The sequence below is a fragment of the Battus philenor genome, unplaced genomic scaffold (genome assembly GCF_028537555.1).
Source record: "Battus philenor isolate CCGP_79_NKW_IND1 unplaced genomic scaffold, ilBatPhil1.0.hap1 SCAF_13, whole genome shotgun sequence".
NCBI classification, from domain to species: Eukaryota; Metazoa; Arthropoda; class Insecta; order Lepidoptera; family Papilionidae; genus Battus; species Battus philenor.
This window is the reverse complement of record NW_027181675.1, coordinates 10,725,799-10,745,736: the sequence shown is the minus strand read 5'-3', so window position 1 is coordinate 10,745,736 and position 19,938 is coordinate 10,725,799. Positions and strand designations below refer to the sequence as shown.

At 33.0% G+C, this 19,938-nt stretch overlaps 3 protein-coding genes across 3 annotated transcripts; 2 read left to right on the top strand and 1 right to left on the bottom strand.

The window, feature by feature from the left end:
* Window positions 1-24: 24 nt before the first annotated feature.
* LOC137933166 (high mobility group protein D-like) lies at window positions 25-2,225 on the top strand. Its single transcript, XM_068776988.1, has 4 exons — window positions 25-134; window positions 775-937; window positions 1,014-1,157; window positions 1,243-2,225. The coding sequence occupies exons 2-4, from the start codon at window positions 788-790 to the stop codon at window positions 1,309-1,311; spliced, it is 363 nt and encodes a 120-aa protein (XP_068633089.1). The 5' UTR covers window positions 25-134; window positions 775-787; the 3' UTR covers window positions 1,312-2,225.
* Window positions 2,226-3,545: 1,320 nt separating this feature from the next.
* On the top strand, window positions 3,546-9,511 carry Lst8 (MTOR associated protein, LST8). The gene is made up of 8 exons (XM_068777635.1): window positions 3,546-3,691; window positions 3,790-3,929; window positions 4,124-4,276; window positions 4,354-4,415; window positions 5,136-5,289; window positions 6,397-6,587; window positions 7,714-7,856; window positions 9,094-9,511. The coding sequence occupies exons 1-8, from the start codon at window positions 3,673-3,675 to the stop codon at window positions 9,207-9,209; spliced, it is 978 nt and encodes a 325-aa protein (XP_068633736.1). The 5' UTR covers window positions 3,546-3,672; the 3' UTR covers window positions 9,210-9,511.
* A 2,312-nt stretch (window positions 9,512-11,823) lies between these two features.
* On the bottom strand, window positions 11,824-19,892 carry Gga (ADP-ribosylation factor-binding protein Gga). The gene is made up of 8 exons (XM_068777634.1): window positions 19,784-19,892; window positions 19,419-19,717; window positions 19,072-19,341; window positions 17,849-18,059; window positions 17,030-17,320; window positions 16,689-16,815; window positions 14,442-15,042; window positions 11,824-13,701 (listed from the first exon to the last, which is right to left on the bottom strand). Exons 1-8 carry the CDS (start codon window positions 19,818-19,820, stop codon window positions 13,489-13,491), a joined length of 2,049 nt encoding a protein of 682 aa, XP_068633735.1. The 5' UTR covers window positions 19,821-19,892; the 3' UTR covers window positions 11,824-13,488.
* Window positions 19,893-19,938: the final 46 nt, after the last annotated feature.

The following is a 19,938-nucleotide window of genomic DNA, read 5'->3' as shown; positions in this document are numbered from 1 at the left end:
GCCGACGCGAGTCGACCCAAGCTAGCTAGCACTGGGAACATTGCTTCGAGCTCCATACATTTTCTTCTGGTTCTCTACGTCTGCAGTTTGGTTGTGTACCAGTTCAAAAATTATTTCAAAATTTTTGCCATCAGGTAAGTTCTTATCATTTATTAACATTTTTTATGTGTTTTATTGTTCTTAAATATGTTTATAATTATGAGATTCGATCAAAAATATTTCAATCCACGTTGGAATTCTGAGTCAAACATGGCTATAGCCGTCGTCGTACTTCGCCTAGTACGCGTGGGTATGGAATTGGACGCCCTATTTTAAATAATTAATTTCTCGAATCTTTTTCATTAAAGGTATTAAACAGTTCTTCTACAAGTTATAGTTTATTACTTTAATGATTATTTTGTAATTATGTCATCTATAGTTATTGCGTATTTTCAACACAATACGTGAAAACAAAATGGCTCGTTCGACCCAAGCATAGGCCAGTGAACTCGATACAAGGGGCGATAACTATTTTAGTTGATTATCACTTTATAAATGACTATAAATGAAGTGCTTTTAATATTTAAATACTATATTTTTGCTAATGTGAGCCGCAGACAATCGGATTTACACACATATGCGTTAAATATGTTTCCCGCCAAAACGCGTCCTCACAATGGCATATAAATGGTGCAGTGGCACGTTGAATCTCTTTTAACATGATTTTAGTCCTAAACAACCTGTTGAGGGTTGTTTTTTATATTATTTTATTGCTAAATTGTCATGTTTTTTCAGGAAAAAAGTTAAAATGACGGACAAGCCTAAGCGTCCTATGTCAGCATACATGTTATGGCTTAATAGCGCAAGAGAACAGATCAAAGCTGATAATCCAGGGCTTAAAGTCACCGAAATAGCCAAGAAAGGAGGTGAAATATGGAGGTCAATGGAAGATAAGAGTGTAAGTAATTAATAACAATTGAAAATACTGTTAAATTTATTTTTGTAATTATTTAACATTTTTTATATTTATTCAGGTCTGGGAAGAGAAGGCAGCCAAGGCGAAAGAACAATACACAAAAGATCTTGAATCGTATAACGCTAATGGTGGTGGTGGAGAAGGTGGCGGCAAAAAAGCACAGAAACGAGGAAAAAAGGGCAAGAAGGCAGCTGCACCTGCTGTATGTATAATATCTACTGCATTAATTGTATTATTATATCTATGTATCATTATTTAAAAACATACTCATTGATGTTTATTTTCAGAAATCTAAGAAGAAGAAGGAGGAATCCGAAGATGAGGATGGTGAGGAGGAGGAAGAGGAAAGCGAATGATCTCCCAATTCACTTGGCATTTCTGTTCATATTGAATAATTTACTTGGACTTAATTTATTACAAAGTAAAAAAGGACTGACTTTCCAAAGTCTGTATTACTGACTTACTACCTACCATTTTGTATTTAAGTGTATTTCTTATGATTAATTTTCGAATGTTATTTTCAGAATATTGTACGAGTATATAAGTTGTTTGGCAAATTTATAAAATTCTTGAATAATTACATTATATAGATTTTTTTACATGTTTAATGAAATTAATGTATTATTAATTGCAGAATTTGGAAAGTTCCACCGCTGGCTAGGTCTAGATTTCTAAGCCTCAAAAAAAGAGTAATGTTTAAGTGTTAAGCATGTATACACTGGGGAATTGTACAGTTAGCCCTCCCTCGTTAAGTTCGCTGTGACAACGGATGCTCATCTTTGATGTACCTTGAGTGGTTTTATCAAAACTTTTATGTCAACCATATTTCTCCATTTGTGTAAAAGCTGTGCTTTTCAATTTAGTTTGCCATAACTGATGTACTACCATTAAGTCAATTTCCGTTCACTTGAGGACATAAGAGTTTTGGTCAATCTGTACCTTATGTAAAATTAGAGACGACTTCATGAAAGATGTAATGGCTTATTGTTAATTAAACCTACCTCTTCTCATTGTAAATTTCAATGCTGACAATGGTACCAAACCTTAAGATAGGACTGCGCAGAGCGTGGTTTCGCGTTCAGCAAGTTGAATAATTTAGGAAATTGATGTGTATGTTGTATTTTTAGTTAGTTAATAGGTAGGTTTTCAATGTGATTAGTCTCTTAAATTTTACATTTGTGTTATATGTAAATGAGAATTAGCATTCCTCATGTCAATACGGATTTTACATGTTCAATAAAGTAATTTCATATAAAATTTATATTTCCAATTGGTCTTTTATTCTCCTTGTTAGTAATAAAGAAAAGCGAACCTTTGTTCCTAAAAATATTATTTAATGATGTTGCATCGATATCTAAAGAATCCTATAAACCGGTACCGCAAACGAGGTTAAATTTCCATTTATCTAAACAAAAACGCGTTGAGCTTTTGATGACGCATTTAACCAAATTGTCAATATAGCGTGGCTTCGGTTTGTGGTGTTGCACGTATCAAAATTCAAATTAATTTTAAAATCAATAAGTTATACACGTAATTACAGATAATGGCTTAAGCTTATTTTGCATGTCAAAGATATTCAATTAATGAATCATTATTTTCTTTAAGCAAAAATATTTAGACAATTCTTAGTACAAAAAGGACACGCTTTATAATATTAAAATTATAGTTATTTATTTTAAATAAAATTAATTATTTTGTTAACGACTAGGAAAATAATTAAACTATTAAAAGTTATTAAAAAATAATGTATAGTTAAAAATTGATGATTTACACCTAAAATATAGTAATATAACAATTAAGGGACGGTAAACCAATGCTAGGCAGTACAGAAAAAAATTTGGCAAATAATTTTTTTTACCATATTTTAATCGATTTCAAGAGATTAGAAGAGGCAGCAGACTGGGTTTAAAATTCTTATTAAATAACTATACTTAAAAGTTATTCTTTACGAGATCTTCTTTGAAAATCTCGCTTTAGAACCTATACATATAAATGTGAACCGAATGAGAGACCACCGAGAATTTGAGTCGCTTGGGTGGACGCTCCGATGGCAACCGTAGGATAGTCTATCACTCAACAAGCATTTAACGTTTCGATTAGTGAATACGAGAGCGACCAACCTCTGATTAAATTTTATTCGATTAACAAACAATAAATGTAACAATGGTTAAAACTAATTTCACTTTATGGTTCCTAAAGCGATTCAAAGTAGTAAATAATTAGTATCATTGTTATCGCCGACGGTATTATCGCTCTAGTACAAGGTCATGTACCTCGACATAAAAATTCGGATTTTAGATTGTAATGTGATTTTATAATTTTAATTTCATATTCTGTGTAGTTACGACGAATTGTTAATGTCATAAACGAAAACTTTTGGTTTCTTAAAACATTTTTTTCTTATGAAACTCCTTTCACATTTTTTGCATTACTAACTAAAAATAACGTAACGAGCTTGTTGTTCAATACCAAACATTTGAAAATGCGAAGATAAACACTGTTTCTGTAGGATACATTTTAATTTTTAATCTATGATTTTATTTTTCCCGTAAAGAAATAGATATATATTTATAGATCTGTCAAAATATTAGTTACCTGTAATGTACACATGTCAAATACAAAATTGTAAACAATATTTCTTTTCGATTATATCAATTTTATTTATGTTATAATTTGTATTAACATATTTGTCCGTGATAAAGAAAGTTACGTTCCGTATGGTTCAGTTATTATCAAGTAAGTAAATAAAAATCTTTTCGTGTTTTAAAAGATGTTTTTAATGATTGTTAGTAATGTTTACAAATCATTTATTTTTTATTAATTATATATTTCAGATAACATGTCCGGGGATGGGTCTGGTGGTGTCGGTGGCGGCGCACAAGTGGCGCTGGTTACAGGGGGTTATGATCATACCATCAAGCTGTGGCAAGCGCATAGTGGCGTCTGTTTACGTACTATGCAACATCCAGACTCTGTAAATATATTTAATTTAATGTTACTGTCTATAATAGGTATCGTTACTATTGTTTATGGTAATTATATGCAAGCTCCATTTCTCTAGTATTTTAAATTCCAATTTTAACGAAATTGCATAAAATATAGTCAAACTTATTTTGAAATTTCCATTTATTATATGTTATATACATAAGTATGCTGAACTATTTTCAGCAGGTAAATGACTTGGAAATAACACCAAATGGACAAATGGTAGCAGCATGTGGATATCAGCATATTCGGATGTATGACCTGGCCAGTGCAAACCCCGACCCAGTGATGAATTTTGAAGCAATAACCAAAAATGTTTCAAGAGTTGGTTTCCAAGTAAGTTATAAATACAATTTACCTAGCTATTTGGGGAAGATCTTTCAATTTTTATTTAACTGCTTACAACATTTCAGGAAAATGGACAATGGATGTATACAGGTGGTGAAGATTGCACAGCACGAATATGGGATTTGAGGTAAAGTTTTTGTTTAATGTATAAATTATTATAAGCTTTTGATCTGGCACTTGGGAAATATCTTTATTTAGAAAAGGACCAATATTTAGCCACTTCCGCACATGCAGTGGTAGTCGTGCAAAAAAGTGCACCACCCACCAGCCGGCTGATAAATGTGTATGCGGACAAACAATGCGAAACACACAACCGCCACTGCCAAATTACTCAACACGTGTTTCACCCCTCCATGGAGCATCTTCAGGAGTTATGTTACATCGATTAGTGCCAAGCACTTTGTTGCATGACTACCACTGCATCTGCCGAAGTGGCTCTATATTTGTCCTTTTCTTACTTAGGATGGACTTCCGCAAGGTAATGCCTGATTCCATAAAATATCATAATGTATTTATAATGAGAAATATATTTATAAAGTAAACTAGTGTTTTATAACTATTATATTAATGATATTTGGTTACTTAACTTTGATTTGGAACTGAAGTGTTTGGAACGAATACTGTAGAAACAGTAGAAATCTATGGGGGTAGCCTATGTCCAGCAATGGAAGCGCTAAGGCTACAATGATAATAATATATTCTGATTAAAGCAAAGCTCTTTTTTACATGTCTACCTGTGGCAACATTTAATTAGTGTATAGTTAGTTCCCTTTTCTATTTTAGAACATTTTAGCAGTGTGTGTCAGTAAATAAGTGAATATATAACATACAATATTTTTTTAAACAGGGCAGGGCGACCATTTCAGTGTCAGCGTATCTTTCAAGTACCTGCACCAGTGAATGCAGTGGTACTTCATCCAGATCAGTCCCAAATCATGGTGGGCGGCCAAAGTGGCATCATCCATATGTGGGATCTGAAGACAGATCATAATGAACAGCTGGTAGGTATATTAACATAGAATGTGGTTAACATTTCTGCTCATAGCATTATTTTTGTTTAATATGATTCAAATTCTTGTTAAATCCTTTGTGTTTTGGTTTCTCAACTATTTATGTATATAAATATACACATGGACATGTATTTTAATGATTATTGTTTGAAAAAAATTTGTACAATCATTATCATTGCTATTATAGTTTTGGGTTGCAAACCTTCAGTGTAGATACTGATGTTATACTGATGTAATGGTAATACGAAAGTTTTGATAAACACAGTGCTACAAAATTCTCTGTATCGTTCCTAAATAATGCGTGTTGCTAAACGACGAGAGTATAAGACGTACATTCCATCAGTCTCTTGTTAAGGCTCGCGATGACGGCGGTCATGCTTTGTTTTCTTTGGCACCAACAGCGGTATAGCGGTTTCGGTAGCAGTATAGCAGGAAAATTACTAAACGATGTATTAGTAGAAGTCATTCCCATTACCACAATTTAAATTTAAGTTATTTTTAATTTTTTGTATTAAATTTGTATTATACCGTAATAAACTTATTTATTGCTAAACTGTTGACTGTTGCATTGAAATAAATCTAATTCGTGTAAGATTATCTAGTTTAATGGTATGTACTGGGCGTGGTCAAGTCTGATATTTCGAGCCATTGTTCGAAATTTGAAATATTTCGCGAGCCGCTATTTATTTTTACACATTTAATATACGCAAACGATTATTTTTTTTTACAAAAATTATTATTGAAATTATATGACAAACGTACAAAATATGTGTATTGAAGTTAGATATGATGGCACACGCACATGACAGCACTCCTTATAATACTTAAGATGCCTGTTCATAATGATCAGTGTTTGATTTCGCTAATTTTATGGTGGAATTATAATAATTATTATTCACACCAGTAATTTGATTCGATTTTCCAGGAGCTGACATAAGGTTATATAAATTTAAATTTGAAATAATTCGACAATCAATCGGAGCCAAAAATAATCGTTCAAAGAACCGCACGTGGCTCGCGAGCCGCAGTTTGGCCATCCCTGATATAAATTGTATAAAATAATAAAATAAATTATGATTGCTTTTTTGATTGTTCAAGATACCAGAAGCTGAAGCATCAATCCAGGACATCGCGATTGATCCTGAAGGTAAAATGATGGCGGCTGTGAACAACAAGGGTAACTGCTACGTGTGGTCTTTGGGGGGATCCCCGCCGCGTCCAGTACCTAGGAAACATTTGCAGGCGCACAAAAAGTACGCGCTGCGCTGCAAATTTAGTCCTGATTCTACGTAAGTATTTGGTCTCCTACAAAAATGTAAGTTCTTGATAATGGTAATTTTGAACTCAAATATAAAGTCAGTTTGCGAATGTTGGCTCTTAAGAAGACATTGGATATACAATCAGCGAACAATGCAGGAAAATTTTTAATTTTTTATAAATGTGCAAGAAATAACCAATGAGGCAATCAGGCAACAAAGAATTCATTAAATTGAATCGCTCACAAATTGTTTTTGGTAAAAGAATAAAAAATCTTCTCATAGCTGAAGTGGATACACTTTAGCAATGGTGCATAATTCAATTAAATAAGAATTATTTTTTGTTTAATTCTTTAATATTAAATAGTCATTTTATATATAAGGATGTAATATTACTCTAGAAATAAATATTAAAGTATGTTTTATTAGATATTATTTTGGGAGAGTAGTCGGATCCAATGCTTGGGGTACAATCTTTTATAATTCACTCTTTGTGTATTAACTATATAGGATTGTGTGCTATTTAGATCGTATATCCTCCTACAGATACAGCTTGTATGACTTTAGTTCAATGAGTTTTATAGTTTCGAACAAACTGATAGACACTTAGAGAGAAGTGAAATCTCCTGAACAGTGTTTAAAAAAGAGACAATCAAATCAACATATAAATATGAATTTGTTATTTTGTTATAAATATCCAATTCGGCCGGACAGAGTTCGAGAAACTTCGGAACATTCAATTTTCTTTGTCCGATATGTTGTCAGTGCCTTAAAAAGAATGCGTGATCTCACATTTCAGACATTGCAAGCTCGCTATTGATCAACGTGCCAGAGGGTTATGCATGGGATTTCTGTAAATAAATTAGGAAATCAGGGGACCAATGAAAAATAACCGATTCCGCCCAGCGAAGTGGAAAGTTGAAGTGGCAATGGGCAGGTTCCGTAACTCGTAGAACTGATAACCGCCGGGGCCTTAAGTACATTAAATAAGACAAATAATTTTGAACTGTAAATTAAAAAAGTGGAATAAACAGTTTATTATAGACATACATAGTATATGTATACTATTTGTTACAAATTTTAGGAGACCTACGTCCAACAGTGACTGTCTTACGGATGTTTTTGTATTTTGATGTAAGAGCGCGCGTTTTGGTTGCAGCATGCTGGTGACGACGTCGGGTGACTGCTCAGCGCGCGTGTGGCGCACCAGCGACTGGTCGCTCATGCAAGAACTGCGCCACGACACCCAGCGCTGGGTGTGGGATGCCGCTTTCAGCATTGACTCGCGCTATCTTTTTACAGGTATTCTTGTTGCTTATACTACTTTAATAATAACTATTAGGTTAATATCATATGTTAACGAAGTTGATATCCACCAGATCTGATTTTTCAAAACTAAACTTTCCGCTGCCCTTAATTGTTGAGAAGTAAATAAATAAAGCGTATTTTAGTGATCACTTTATTAATCGATATAGTGTTTTAATATTTAATGATTACTTATAAAAACAGACTTCTTGTTTTGCACTTTGTAAAATTTTAATAGTAAGGCGATTTTCATCCTAATATTTTTTTTTTGGTTCTAATGCGCTTTTTAGTTTTGATTAACGGAATAAAACAATTTTATTCTTAAAATGTCAGCATGTTGCAGTTAACTAATAAATAAAATCACCTACGTGATATTAATAAAAATACTGTTGGACCTATGTGATAGTTTTAATATAATTTATATCATTTTTAAACATTGAGAGAACTATTAATTTTTTCCAAAAAGTCAACTGTACAAGCCATTAATAGTCGATGCATCGAATTTTAACTGTTAATGATTCGATTGTTCTAATTGTAGGCTGTGTAACATTGTAAGCTGCAATTATGTACACATGGGTAATTTTCGACATATATCGGGATATTAGGTACTTCAGATAAAATAAAGTAAACAAAATTGTAATAATATACTTTAAAAAATTTGAACAGTTTTTAAATTTATGTATTATGGGTTAATGCCTTTGATACTGATACAAATTTTTATTACAATAGAGTAGTTTGTGGATTTTTAAATTTGAGAGAAATGTTTCGTGGACAAAATATTATGATAGTACAAACTCAATTCATATATGATTATATTTCATTCATATATATATGATAAAGATAGAGCTTAATATACTTTTCTCTATTTTGGGTATACAATAAGGAGTGTATTTTAATTATCATGCATTTTTTACGAAGTTTATTAAACAGAAACTTGAAATAATCTTGTTATAGCGTGAAGGATTTTTATGTTTGCGAATAAAATAAAATAAAATATTGTAAAAATGACCGCAAAAAAAAACTTGTCTGTGTTTTTGGCGGACTCCTCGCAGATCAGGGCGCGTTAAGAGCCCTCGTAACTTTAAGTTGTGGAATGCCATAATAAGTGAGCTTGGTCTAGTTCCTAATTTTATCAAATTGGGCTCTTCTATTATTCATCTCACGAGATATACATGTAGTCCTACGAGGACTATAAAGTGAATTAATGAATAATATTCATTGGTTTAATTTTCAGGCTCATCGGACAGCTACGCAAGACTTTGGGATCTTGAAAAGGGAACGCTTGAGCGAGAATATTGCGGGCATCAAAAACCGATAACAGCGCTGGCTTTTAGAGACCAGGCTGTTTGAAACTAAAGTCATACGCGACTGGACAAAACCTCTGACTATTTCTACTTTAGACGCTTTACTGAGGCCATGTTTGTAGTGTTTTGTCTATATTTTTAAAATGTTATATATGATGTGTATAAAAATATCCTCGCTGTGTGTATTTGACATTAATTTTGTTACGCACTGTTGTACATACCGTCGTACTCATGTTCTTTGCATTTACTAAGTAAATGCCAACTTTATAGTTATGTAAGCCGTTTGGTATTTTATAAGAAATAAAACACATATACACTACAGTCGTTTTATTTTTCGAGGCAATAACAGCATGTTATTATTATATGCTTAAATTATAAATTCAGATCCATACTTCGTTATTGACTACAGTATTACCAAATAAGATCTGTTAATAATTCAGCCAAAAATGATAATTTCTTATTATGTATTATATTTAGAGAGATTAAATTATTGGAGTCATTACTGTCCTAGTAACTTTAACTCTAATTCTAGATACGATCATTAGCCAACATCTGGAAATTCGATTCTATATTCGAAATAAAAAAATTGTAAACCTGGAACTTTTCATATAGATAAAATATTTCTGAATGGCCTAGGCCAACAACACCTTAATTTTAGTAAAACATTAAATTCAATTATCAACATTTAATTCAAAGTGCTTTCGGTTACAAGCTAACTCTTAAACTTTTGTTAAGCATGCATCTTAATATATCTCTGAATATACATATCGTTTAACAGCAACATATTCGTCATTACTTTTACAAAGAAGGATTTGTAATTAAAAAATTATAATACCAAACATATCATGTAAGTAAAAACAAGAGTTAAAAATGGCTTAATCTTTTTTTAAACACTATTTGGTAATACCGTATATCAAATTCACATATTATAACATTTCAATTGTAAAATATATATAGTTCAAACAAGTTGCATTTTAATAATAGGAATGTATTGTTAATGTAACTTTTAAATACATAATCTCATTTTAAAACAAACAATTACGAAAACTTGCTTTTAGATTAAGAAATCAAAACGGTTTCAACTATTGCAATATCATAAAAAATCTTGAAAAGTAAATTGCACGTAAAATAAGGAAAAGGAATACGAAATTTATGTAAACTAAATGCTTTTTTGTCCTTATATAACTAAAATAACGTCATATATTTGTTATATTTTCCTCATAATACTGTATTATTTTCTAAATCCAAACAAATAATGTATATGTAACAATCTTAATAAATGATTACCTCAATTTTTCACTATCCATGTAAGTGAATTAATAATTTTTAAAAATTAAATGTGAGTTAGACTAGAACATAATTGATCTTTCATTATATAATAATAAAGGATATAATAAAAAGTTTATTAAAAACACATATACTCTTTGATCATAGCTTATTATGACCAGAAGAAAATAAAGATTTAAGGCCGGATAACATTGTAAGATGAAGTTTCTTTGTGCAACTTGATTTAGTAGACACAAAAGACAGTAAAGTCAACACAATACAAATATACAAAAGCTACTAAGCATAAGCTGTTAATGTACAGTCAGATCTACTCTGAGACATTGACAACAACATATACATTATAGAAGCATTGCTTTAGCAAATGAAACAGCTTACATTTTATTTAAGTACATGTTTGTAAGGCTGCCAATTGCCCAAGAGTCCATGAGCTCTCATTATAAAAGCTGGATGTTTCTCAGTGGATGCTACACAAGTAGAAGCATTGGCCAACTATGAAGTTTGATTCATGGTGACTTTGACTGGTAACAGGCATCTAAAGTGTCGAAACGACGATTTAATTTCGACAAATTATAAAGCCTAATTTATTAATTTTTTCCGTGGAGTTCCGTAAGAAGTGATTTCTTACAGATAAACCATTGCCAGACACCTCAAATTAATTTTTTATAACTTACAACTGACTTCTCTTATAGTTGCAAAATGAATAAACCGTTTGTATGATAAATGTCTCAGATCGGATAAGAGAAAAAATCCAGCAAGATTTAATTTTACATAGTGCCAGCCCGTTGCCAGATGCCCACAGATAAATTGGAAATCTGCAGGTGAGATTAGAGAGAGGCGGAATGCAGGAGAGAAATTATAATAATAATAGTAATGTGATACTTGGATAAATATTACAAGAAATTTTCTCAACAGCCCAAATTTTATTAGTTCCAATCCGCAGCAAAAACTTAGATATCTGTTGTCTGTCAAAGCCAAAGCTTCTGAATTTGGAGCATGTGCTGTAAAATTTCCATCTTATATGAAATAATGAAGATTTGCATTTATGGGCTCCTGCGCAACAAGTATATAAGTTATAATTAAATATTTAAATCGCTATAATAATAAATTCAGTGATGACGTGGTATGGTGTTTTGAAGTTCTGTCTCCTCATATGTAATGATCCCATTTCTGAGCTGCAGAAGTCTTCTTGGGAAAGATTTGGAGAGTCAATAAGAAACTGTTCATGAAATATGTGTCTGAAATCTAAATTGACTTAATGTCTATCCCCATCGTCACACAAGTGACATTTCCTACGACCTCCCCTGGAAATATATAATATTATAAATTGCCCCCCCCCCCTCCCCACCTATATTTAATTAAATTGATACGTGAAATAAAAAATAAATAATCAATTTTATTATTGTTGCATTGAAGTATCTTTTCTCACGTTTTTTATACCCTCACATTTGATTACACTAAGCGATCGCCCTCGTTCAGAGTTACAAAGCTTACGGAGAGATGTCACATGTTATCCCTTATTTTATTACAAGATATTCTGGTTACTTTTTCTATTAGAAGATTAAATATACATATGTATGTTATATTAATTTAATTTCTTAGCATTGTTCTATTATTATTTTTAGCTAAATATGTATTAATATAATAAAGTTAACTGTTACATAATTTAAAACATTAATGTTTGTCAAAAATATGAAATGTAATGAAATAAATAATGTGTAAAATTTGATCCGAGATTAGATACACATTTGTCGCACTTGTATGCCTTCCTTTTATTTCATAATTCCAATGTCTATATTTTAATATAAAAGGATTTTATTTTTGATTGATTAAGGCATATCCTTCAGACTACTATTTTTCTATTATGAGGATCTACTCCGGATAATAGATATGAGGGCCTTTAAGCTCAGTTACAATATTTTAAAGAAAGTTTAGCCTAAGCGAATAGAATCTGTAAATGTCAATAATCTTCTATCAAAGGAATAAAGTTTATAATTAAGACTTTGATCTGCACCACATAGTGTAGATTCAGCCCGAAAATGGACTTTGGTAAATTTGTTTCCTGTAATTGCACTATGTTTTTTTTTAATCAATATGTACCCTTATGACCTATACCTAGCCACCCGCTTTCGTGCCCTCACATTAATGACAAGACAATAATAGTTTTTATGCTGTTATATATGAGCTCTACTGTAGTTGTCTTGTTCAAATCTGATTTTTTGTAATACCAAATCTTATATAACCCATCATCAGTTATCATTGCTCTCTAAAACTCAACAATTCGTTTGAGTTAGAGAAATATTTGCATTTTAACCTTTCGTGTGCTTAGACTTGGATCTAACGGAAAAAACTCTACACTTGGATGCGTGAAATGGGCTTTTCATGAAATACCTTACTTTAAAATTACACTTCTCTTAACCTCGCCCTTTGTTGTCACACCACTTTATAATTTTTGTAACCTTCCTTGGAAATGTTAAGTTAATTAACAAAAACCCTTAAAAATAATCAGACAAAATATTTTCACAAAAAATATTAATTAGTTATAACGAAATATAAATAAATTAATAAATAGCTGAATAGAAACAGATAGATTATTAATTGTTAAGACTTCCAAGGATTTCTTGAATAATCTGAATTATTAAGTGGATGGTACTAAGATGAACTAAGCGAAATATCTGTGATGATCATTTTTTCTTAGCCTACCCGTGTCACCTCTTATCACACTAAGCGACCTCCTTTCTCCACTCTTCGAAGCGAAAGTATTTAATGAACGACCCCAAAGTGGTGCCTCCACAAATGTAATACAATTTTAACGTGATTTTGTTAATTATTCTTTGGATATTTAGTTTAAGGAGCATTCGCCGTTTTCTCGTTCCAAGTCATGGCGGTTGCCGTTGCCATTACTTGCTTGCAAACACACGAAAGGCTCATGCGAATATCGGCGTTAAACAATAGGTTTTTTTTTGAGATCAATTAATACATACTACTTTTTGGCAGCCTTAACATACAAATGCACTGATAACATATATGTATGCACGGAGCTATATGTCATCGAGTGGCAGGTCCGTTGCATCGCCCATCTCGGAGCACATCTCATCGTCGCAGGTGTACGTGATGACGAATTTCAAGTCGACCTGCTTGAGGCGAGCTGGACGTGCCAGTAACATCACCTGCGTTAGCGCAGGCGGTGGCAGGAACGGGTTGTACCCCGGCAGCGAACATCCAGATGGCGTTAATAGTCTTACTTTGCATCCCTGAAACATGCTATCAATTTTAAAGAATATCCGATATATTTATTGCCAGCATATTAACATGACTCGGATCTAATTCAACCTATATGTATTGCTAACAATATTTGTTGGTATATATGCAGGCCTTTGCCTAGTAAACGCATGACCCTGGCGTTCTAGAATAGTACCCCCAGAGTGGGCAAACGAACTTGTTAGGGACTCTGGAAGACGCTAGATGCAAGTCGCTTGCAACCGGTCATACTGGAAATGTATAGGGAGACATACACATCTTAAAATTATAAACCACTTGGACCACAAATATTACTAATGACAAATTTACAGTTTGTTTTACAGTCATAATTTTTTTTAAACAAAGTAAATTTTTTGATGACAAACTTTTACGAGCTTTTGCTGCAAAAAAAAAAATTAAAAATGTAAACGGATCGTTCGCTTGCTTGCTATAATTTATAAAACTAATAAGACAATATACTTGTTTTAATTTTTTTATAGCAAAAATTTTTAAAAGCTACCAATTTTCAATTGCTTGTATAAAGTGATGTATATGAAATATGTTACATTCATAAATGTTTTCTATCGCAATACGACAGCCCCAGTAACTATTAGCAGTTTGTCTTCTTAGACAGGTAGGAAACAGTAGTTTTAATATGTAGTAATTCTAATTTTGGAAACGCTACTTCGCACCCTAATCTGAAAAAAGCCCACAGTAAACCAATGATTCTTAATAAGATTAAAAGATAAGTTACCTTTGGTAAAACCGCTTGAAACTTGTAATCTTCAATGGGAGAACTGTTCTTGCTTGTCGTAGAGATAACAATAACATTGACATCCGGGCGCGGTTTGTCTTTGCAGAAATGCAGGACCACCGTGAGCCCTCCTTCTTCCTCATACACTGTTAATGGTGGCACTTTACTCGGCTGGACGCTTTGAAGTGTAACATTGATATCTGTTAAAGGCTTAACTTCATATTTGATATTCTTTACATTTTCCTTATGATCAAGTCCTTTGGTACTTTCCTTTTTAACTGATGATAGTTCCGTGTTCACTTGTGTTATATTATTATCTACTGGCAAGTCTAAATCTAAAATGTTGTCCGTAGGACTGTCTGTTACACTTACATTGTTATTGAAAACTGAAGTAGACACATTTGTACTGATGTCAACCATCACGTCGTCATTTAGTGCCATTTGGCTGTCGGCTTGATTTGCTTCGGGTAGTTCAACTTTTTCATCTTCTTTCTTGACGAAGAAGTCCAGGTCAAACAGTGTTCCATTGTTCGTTGCCTGTGTTTCATGTTTAGGTGATGGTTTTTCTAAAGCATTCATAGGAATCTTTTTAATTTGTTTGCTGGAACAAATAACAACTATCATATATTTTTAACATTACTGTATAAATGCATTTTTTAACCAATATTTAGATATTATAATATATAAAACAAAGAGATATCAACTTTATATACAATGGTATGCTCCGGTCTTTGAGAGGACGGAACTCAAGCTCGCCGAGGTTAAGAGTGTTAGTGATAAACCGAAAGGATCACCCTCGGCAGATGGAGAACTGTGAGACCGAACGGGGACTGAACTTGGCCTGAAGGAAAGAAAGTTATCCGACGAAAATGGCGCCCTTTTCTTGCCCCCCTTAAACTAATCTCAGCCAATCTCCAGCACAGCGTAAATGCAACTGTTCAAATCAGACGCTGGCTGGATGACCAAAATACTGCTGTTGCTCTGGAGGGGATGAGAGGGTGCCCTCAAGGAAGAGTCCTTTCGCCGATCCTTTGAAACCTGGCCAGTAATGATCTCTTCACAAGATTTAATGAGAAACGCTTTTTTGCGATAGATTATGCAGACGATTTGGTGATATTCATCAGAGGAAGTTTCGAAAGTCTAGTGTGCAATTACACCCATTCTGCGCTCAATCGTAGATCAATAGTGTAGAGAGTATGATATCCACAAAGACTGAACTAGTAATGTTCACGAAAAAACGGTGACTAGAATTATATAGCCTACCCTACTAAAGCTGTTCTAGACAAGGTTTCTGTTCTCAACGAAGTTTAAGTACCTGTACTTAATCTAAGACAACAAGCTCACATGGAGCTTACACTTAACAAAAAAAACCGAGAAGGCGTGTACGCTTTTTTGACAATGCAAAATAATTGGTGAGAATCCTACAACTTGATGATGGGTGATGATAAGCGTCATACCTCAGTTAAACGCTTATCATCACCCTCTGGCCGTACAAAACAGTCAAGTGTCCTCTGGTCACATATGGAGCGGTAGAATGGTGGCCCAGAATAAACCAAGTAACTGCAAAGGCAAACGTTCAAAAACTCCAGACGAAAGCGTGCATGGCGGTGAAGGGATGCTTGAGAACCACACCGAAGGCTGCCGTCGAGGCTAGGCTTTAATCCTGGCACCAACTACAACTATGTAAAACAGGAAGAAGAAAGAGCAGCTGCTCTTTCTGCAATGAGGCTAAATACCCGTAGGTAGAGAAAAAAAAGGTAAAGAAATTAAGATGAAAACTTGAATAAAAACAAACTAAGGAGAAACATTAAAAACTCAAAATAATATTATGTAAATTATAAGAACTGAAAACTGCGATAAATTATGATAATGTATAATAAATAAGCATATAAAATAAGAATATGAAATAGAATGAAATATACATAAACTAAGGTGTTATTTGAGTAACGAGGTGAAGGAAATGAGGTGATGAATTAGTATGAAAAGGAATGATATAAAATTTTAGAACAAAAGAAGAGGCCGTACGATGAATGACAGAAAGAGTAAAGAAATAAAAAGAAAAGTATGTGAAAATAATTATTAAAGAATGTCAGACTTTGTCCTAGAACAAGATAGTACGAGAGGTCCCCAATATCAGGGGCTACTAAAAAAAAAATTACCCTTAGGATACGAGAAAGGATAGGCGGCGTCGCGTGATGTGATGTAAATGAATGCTGTGATAATAATTATCATTGTATCGTAACTTACCTGCTAAAACTATCAATTCGTTTCGCATTTTCAGGCAAAGATTGCTTCAATAACTGTTCTCCTAGACTATCTAATTCATTCCAGCCTTCAGTTTTGTTTGTCTTATCACCTAAGAGGTCAATATCATCTGTAAGAGATAAACTCAAAATTTATTCATTTGCTAAACAAATATTTTTTGGTTTATGGATTGATTCAGCTTTGAAATGTACAGAAAGTTGCAAGGTATAGGACATAAATCTAAAGATATTAGCACAATGCTTGTAAAACATAGCTTAATATTTTGAAGATGTCTCTTGGAGCATTATAATTCTCCATTGCAAAATTAACAACTGTTTTCTCACCATTATGCATCAGCGTAACAGGTTTCAATGGTTCTGCAATATTGTTTGAACCACTTTCATTCAAAAAAATATCTCCCAGCTCATCTATTACATTTGGTTTAGAAACGGAAGGACTTTTGGATTTTTTCCCAATATTCTTATTAGTTGGAGCTCCGGCAAAATCAAGTAGAGTGTCACTGTTCACTGGCAACATTTCTTTTGTAGCTTTTGATTTGGGAGTTTTATGTGAGGTGAAAGCATTATACTTTTCAGACACTTCAACCAGAACATCATTTGCATGTAGAATATCACCTAAAATAAATATTTGTGGTAATGTATTAATGTTTTATTTAAAATGCTCAAGCTTCTGTGATAATGGTGACATGTTTCTGTTACACTAGTTTAGAATAAGGTTCTAGAGTGGAGACCATGAACTAGAAAATGTAGCACATGACATCAGCTTACAATTTAAAAGCTTTAAAAGACCTATCCTAAAAACAATGGTTTCATTAATAATAAATAATATAATGATAACAAAAGAGTGATTAAATAGAAGAATAGATAACATAGAAAAATTATTTCCAAATTAGGATTATTGCATATTATTGTTTGCTATCTATGCTTACGAACTTGGTACTGTGGTGTCAGAAGTTATTAGCCTCTTGCATTCCACAGAGTTTCAGAGAGATAACTTCAAGCAGAATTATTGAAGATAGGTGTAAAAACTTTAAAGCTTTTTGCTAACAAATGTGCCCTACATTCTCCCTTTTAAAGCTTTTGCACCTATTTCCAATCTTCCTTTACACACATGTATAAAAAAAAGAAAATTAGTAGCCATACTCAAGTTGTCCGCTTGTGTGTCTGAGGCAGCTAGTCGCTGCAGCACTGGACGTAATCTAGAACAGCTTGCATACAGCTCATGTATCAACTGCTCCTCATCTGGCGAAGCATCGGATGCATGTTCCAGCATGTCTCGCAATAGGCCAGCACTGTCCAATGCCGCGCTCACTTCTTGTGCTCGCCGGCTATTTGCTTCATTGCGACGCTCTTCCTAAAAAATAAAAAATTGATCATAAGCACCTAGTCCACACCAAGACCAGTAAAACTGTTTTAAGATCTCAAAATCAAATTCTAACAACAAGGCTCTTAATAATTCTTGCTCAATTTACTTTAAACAAATGCAACCATTGTATGCCATCAGTGATGACTTACAGCACAGAAACAGTATCAAACTTTGGTCCTCTCGGGCAAGCTCACACTAGCTCAACAAACCATGGCAAGGGATGAGGTCTATGCTTGAGAACTCCCTACTAGATTGAATCATGGAAAAAAGGATTTGCAAGTTGAAGTAGCAGTAGCAAGGTGACATGGGATGTCCAAATGCAAGATGGACCCATGACCTGATGGTAATTGGTCCTATTAAGAATATATGGAGGAGGCCTATATCTAGCAGTGGATGTCCAATGGCTGACTAAAATGGTGATGATAAACCAGTTTGTTGACAATGAAACATTTATTCAAATTTTCTTTTGCAAATGCAAATACCTACTTATTTGCTTAGCAGCATACATATAGATACATTTAAGCACATATTTAGAGTGTGACCGTAATTATAATGGTCAATATTATTCTGGCAATTAGTTAATGTGGCAATTACATAAGCAACACTAATTTGATTAATGTACAAGTAGTAAGCAATCAAAAGAAAAAATGAAGAAGAACAAAAAGATTTCACATTATTATTATGGCCATTACAGTGGTATTAAAAATGAGTTAAGATGTTCCAAGTAAACAAGTTTTTAGTATTAAGTAAGACATACAATCTTATCAGTATGTACCAATGTAATCTTACAAATTATCCATCATTCCATTTTAACTGAATTCACTGTTTCTCTATTTTTACAAATTATTGAAAGTTAGTGCAGGCTACCCATTATTAAAGAAATTGACAAAAAAAATATTGAAAATTTAACTAAATATTGCAAGCAATAAACACAATAGAAACTGCTTATCTTTATAATATCAAATCTAAACCTCAAAGTAATTACACAATTTTTCCTTACCTCTCTAACCATAGTTTTAATCAATCTGTTTGCATGTTGTAAGTCCTCTGGTTTTTTACTCTGGAGCAACTTTTGTAATAGTTTTGATTTTTCTTCATCTTCAAAGATTGCATTTTTTGCTCTCTGCCGTGTTGGTAGAAGACTATCCTCTGGTAGTAAAGGCGGTGGTGTCTCTTTAACCACACCCTGATTTTTTAACATGTTATAAGCAACTTTAAATTTTGCTTCTTTTGGATATTCAATAGACCAGGCATGTAATAACTGTAATACCTAAAAATGTAAAAAAAACATTACATTAAAATTTCTAATTTATCTTACTTCAAGACAATAAATAGTAAATAACTCACTCTAGTTTGCACTTCAGGTGATGTCCTATCAGCTAAGTATTTAGGTGAAACAAGTTTAATCATCTCGTTTAAAAATCTAAATTTCCCGACTTCAGCGTGAAAAGTCAGTTCACACCGGCGCATGCAACGATCTAGCATAGTAAGGGCAAGAAGAGCTTCACGTGGGTTTTGAGAATGAATGCGGTTAGCTAAAGCTTGTGCCGCAAGCTGCGGTCCATCCACCGAATCTTTCATTATCGTACAAAATGCTTCTAGAGCAGCTGCGTCAGGATGTGGCAGGCTCTCATGAGTTGCTTTCACTGGTAAAACATAAAAAGTTATCATCTGTTGTTTATAATATAACTACATTATATAATTATACTTACGAATCAAAGCCTCTAAACTAGTCAATGTAATATTCATTTTAATGTTATTTTTTGTATTTCCATAAATTTAAATATAAATACTTTATCTTCCTTTGACTTGTTTATTTGAAAATTTTGACAAATGTCAACAAATAAGAACATAAAATTTAAAAGAC